Here is a 3385-nt window from a genome sequence, read left to right as displayed (position 1 = left end):
TGTGTGTGTGTGTGTGTGTGTGTGTGTGTGTGTGTGTGTGTGTGTGTTGATGAGAAATAATATTTCTAAGAATCTGGTTGGTGTGTGTATTTCATTCATTGCATTTGCATTTATGTGCATATTTCTGTACTTGCATGTGACAGTATAAACGCTTTAGACCTCGATGGATCTTTCCACTTCATGGGTGTTTGTCTCACAGCTGCTTTAGGAAGCTCTTCAAAGAGTTGGCATGTAATGTGGCTCCATCATGCATGTATGCATGTTTGTGTGTCTCGCCCATGTTTGACTACTGGGTATACGAGGTTGTCTCACTGTGTGCCAGGGCTCTGTGCTAAACATTAGTCCTTAGCCTCCACATCAGTGTTCCCTCTCACTCTCTCTGCCCTCCGTCTCACTCTCGCTGCCTCTCATTGGGAGATAAAGAGGCGAGCCATTTCATGTGGCCGTATAGAAGTCGTCTCCAGGCCCGGAGTTTGCAGGGAAGCTGTCACAGCAGCTTTTAGCCTGAGCTGCAACATGAAAGATCCCTCTGTGAGCAGTTGGGTTATGTGTGTAATTCTCTCTGACGTGTTTATTCTGCTGCAGTTTCAACTTTCATTTTCAAATGTCACATACATTTCCCTCCTCCAAGAATATCCCTACTAATTACTGACTGATGGGACAGGGTGTATTAGAGAACTTAGCAGGATGCGTCCAAATACTGTTTCACTTTTACAGTGCGTCTCGGCTTGAGAAGACATGAGACAGAGGACATTTCTGGGTTGAGACTTGAGTGATCTTCAGAATTAAACTTGAGAGAGGACTTACTGAGAAAGAGCCAGAGGGAAAGCCTTGTGGTGTGTGTGTGTGTTTGTGTGCATGCATGAGTGTGTATTGTTTGTGAAGATAATGCTTATCTATAACCAACCAAGCTCTGTTCTAAACACGTAGGTACAGAATTGTACTTGCATCATTTCCTTATTCTCAACTTTGACAGCCTGGCTGAACCCATATACACACACCATGTTCATAACCATGTTCATAACCGCGTCTTTTACACTAAACTAAATATGAGCTGTGGTTTCCCTGGTGATTCCAATCCAGACAGGAGCTGGTGTAATTTTCATGTTCTCCACTGTGAGTCTTTCCATCTGTAGCATTCTCATGGTCCCATATCGCCAGAGGTTCTGTACACACCGGGTAGAGAAATAAATAAATAAATATATGTATATAAATATATGTACAGTAAGGGGCTATGCTGTTCCCATGGTAATATGACCCAGTCATCATGGGCTGCAGGGAGAGGGGAGCGGCCGCGTGTGTTTTTTTTTTTTTTTTTTCCTGTTGACACTCGGTCCTGCTGTCTCTTTTTCTGCGTGTGTATAGACGTATGCGTCTCAAAGAGGACAGAGCGGTTTGGTCGGTGTCCGCTGTTTGCACTCTCTTTAAGTCTGGACAGGACTCGTCCTAATGTCCGAGTCAGTAATCGGGCTCTTTAGATTTTGTCTCCTCCTGCAGGCCGATGCCGTCTCGTTGTCTCACGAGTCACCCGCTGAACTCGTATCTCTTTCTGTGTGTTCTCCGTCCACAGCAACAAGGGGCGGCCACCACGGTGTACTGTGCCGTAGCTCCGGAGCTGGAGGGGTTAGGCGGCATGTACTTCAACAACTGCTTCCGCTGCCTGCCGTCCACCCAGGCCCAGGACCAGAGCAGCGCCGCCAGCCTGTGGGAGCTCAGCGAGCGCCTGGTGGCAGAGAGGTCAGCGGGCATACAGGCCCTCTGATGGAAACAAGGCGGGGAGGAGGTGGACTAGCCAAACAAAGGACTCAAAGATGGTGGGTCACGGTGATTTCCAGTTTGGTATGAACTGAATAAAAGGTAACTGTACTCTGACTGCATAATACAAGGGAGCTGCCAAGTCCTTCTGGATCTGTAACGTCACTACGGGGGCTAAAACACACCACACATACAGCACAGGGGGGGTTTTCATATACACTCTACTGAATAAATTAAAGTTTAGGTTGTGTTCAGCTCTGCTGTGGTTGTTTACAATGGGAGGTGGGGGACGAAGAAGATTTGGGACGAAATCAGGGACGAATTCAGGGATCTCTTAAAGTTTGTTCTTTCTTTCTCTGTTTGTTTCTGTAGCTTTTCATAACTCTCTCAAGTCTTCTCTATTTAAATGAGCAAATGACCTGTCTTGCGAACAGTACAGGGTTACCTAATAAGCATATACTCAATGGCATATGCATCTGTTTCCAGCAATAGTGCACTACATGGCAAATATGATGTCATCCCAATTAAATTCAGTGTCCCTTGTCGAGTTCTACGTAGATGTTTTCTATGGAGATACAGAGAGCGTTGGTTCATCTTTGTGCTAAATCTTTTTGGGCATAGAAGAAATAAGGAGTAATGGGCATGTGACACTCATGGATATATAAACACACACTAGGTATGATTCTCATTGCTATATACATTATTCTGCAATAATTTAGTTTATTATCAATGTCCCTATTTGTTTTCTGTACAGTATTTACAATATCCTGATTTCTGGGCATGTGCTAAAGGGGTGTGAACGTCATATTTTTTTCTGCTTGCTATTTGACTCAAGCTACGTATTAATAATCTATACTCTGGTAAGTCTAAAGTACAATTTGGAGGTATTCGTGGGAAGATCCGTGTCCATTTGAATGACAAATACAGATGGTGGTGAATCTTATTTCTAGAGTCCTTTAATTTCTGTGTTTCTTCCCTTGTTGTTGGAGTAGAAGAATGTGATTTCAGTCTCCTGTTGTTATTTAATCATCATTGTTTTAATATTGAACTCTGGCTTTGGGTTGGCTGTGGATTGGTTGCCCTGACGCCGCTGTGTAGACGCTTTTGAGACATTGTGCTTTATGGCAGTCTGGGTGCCGTAGGTTGCTCTTGAAACATCAGCATTCCAGTGTCATGATATCTGTAAGAGAAAAACAAATGAGAAAGAACATTTAATACAAATCTGTTTTACAATAACGTGTGTGAAATCATTTTAGACACAAAGTGGAAGCCCATTCATTTGGAGGCCATTAGGGGGAGGTATTTATATATTTGTGTAGCGAGCGAACGCTGAAGTCTGACTAAGTAGGGCAGTTCCTGAGAAGAAAAATGTATTGTATGTGAACTAAGAAAGCATCAACATTACACAGTGTGTTTGATGGTACATTTAATAAAAAAACTAAACATTTTCTCTATGCTTTGCTCATATGCTTTATGTCCGACCCCTGTGCTAAGGACAAGACAACCAGCCGATCCCACAGATGCAGAGTTTCACTCCTCCAATCAGAAAAGCAGCAGAATAACTCTGATCCTCCTTTAGGCACAAACACACACACACACACACACACACACACACACACACACACACACA

The 3385-nt window shown here is 43.6% G+C and overlaps 2 protein-coding genes across 2 annotated transcripts in view; one reads left to right on the top strand and one right to left on the bottom strand.

The window, feature by feature from the left end:
• The window catches only part of wwox (WW domain containing oxidoreductase), a 114468-nt gene extending 111102 nt beyond the window's left edge, over nt 1–3366 (top strand). The window contains exon 9 of the mRNA XM_031860503.1: nt 1571–3366. Coding sequence (XP_031716363.1) covers nt 1571–1762 — 192 coding nt within the window. The 3' untranslated portion in view covers nt 1763–3366. The remainder of the gene's footprint in view (nt 1–1570) is intronic.
• The window catches only part of LOC116390638 (transcription factor Maf-like), a 40882-nt gene continuing 38557 nt past the window's right edge, over nt 1061–3385 (bottom strand). Inside the window, exon 3 of the mRNA XM_031860515.1 lies at nt 1061–2935. The gene's annotated coding sequence lies outside the window, so the exon portion shown is untranslated. The remainder of the gene's footprint in view (nt 2936–3385) is intronic.

Source organism: Anarrhichthys ocellatus, unplaced genomic scaffold (genome assembly GCF_004355925.1).
Source record: "Anarrhichthys ocellatus isolate YVR2014 unplaced genomic scaffold, GSC_Weel_1.0 scaffold2, whole genome shotgun sequence".
NCBI classification, from domain to species: Eukaryota; Metazoa; Chordata; class Actinopteri; order Perciformes; family Anarhichadidae; genus Anarrhichthys; species Anarrhichthys ocellatus.
The sequence above is the reverse complement of the archived record's forward strand: the minus strand, read 5'-3'. Positions and strand labels throughout refer to the sequence as shown.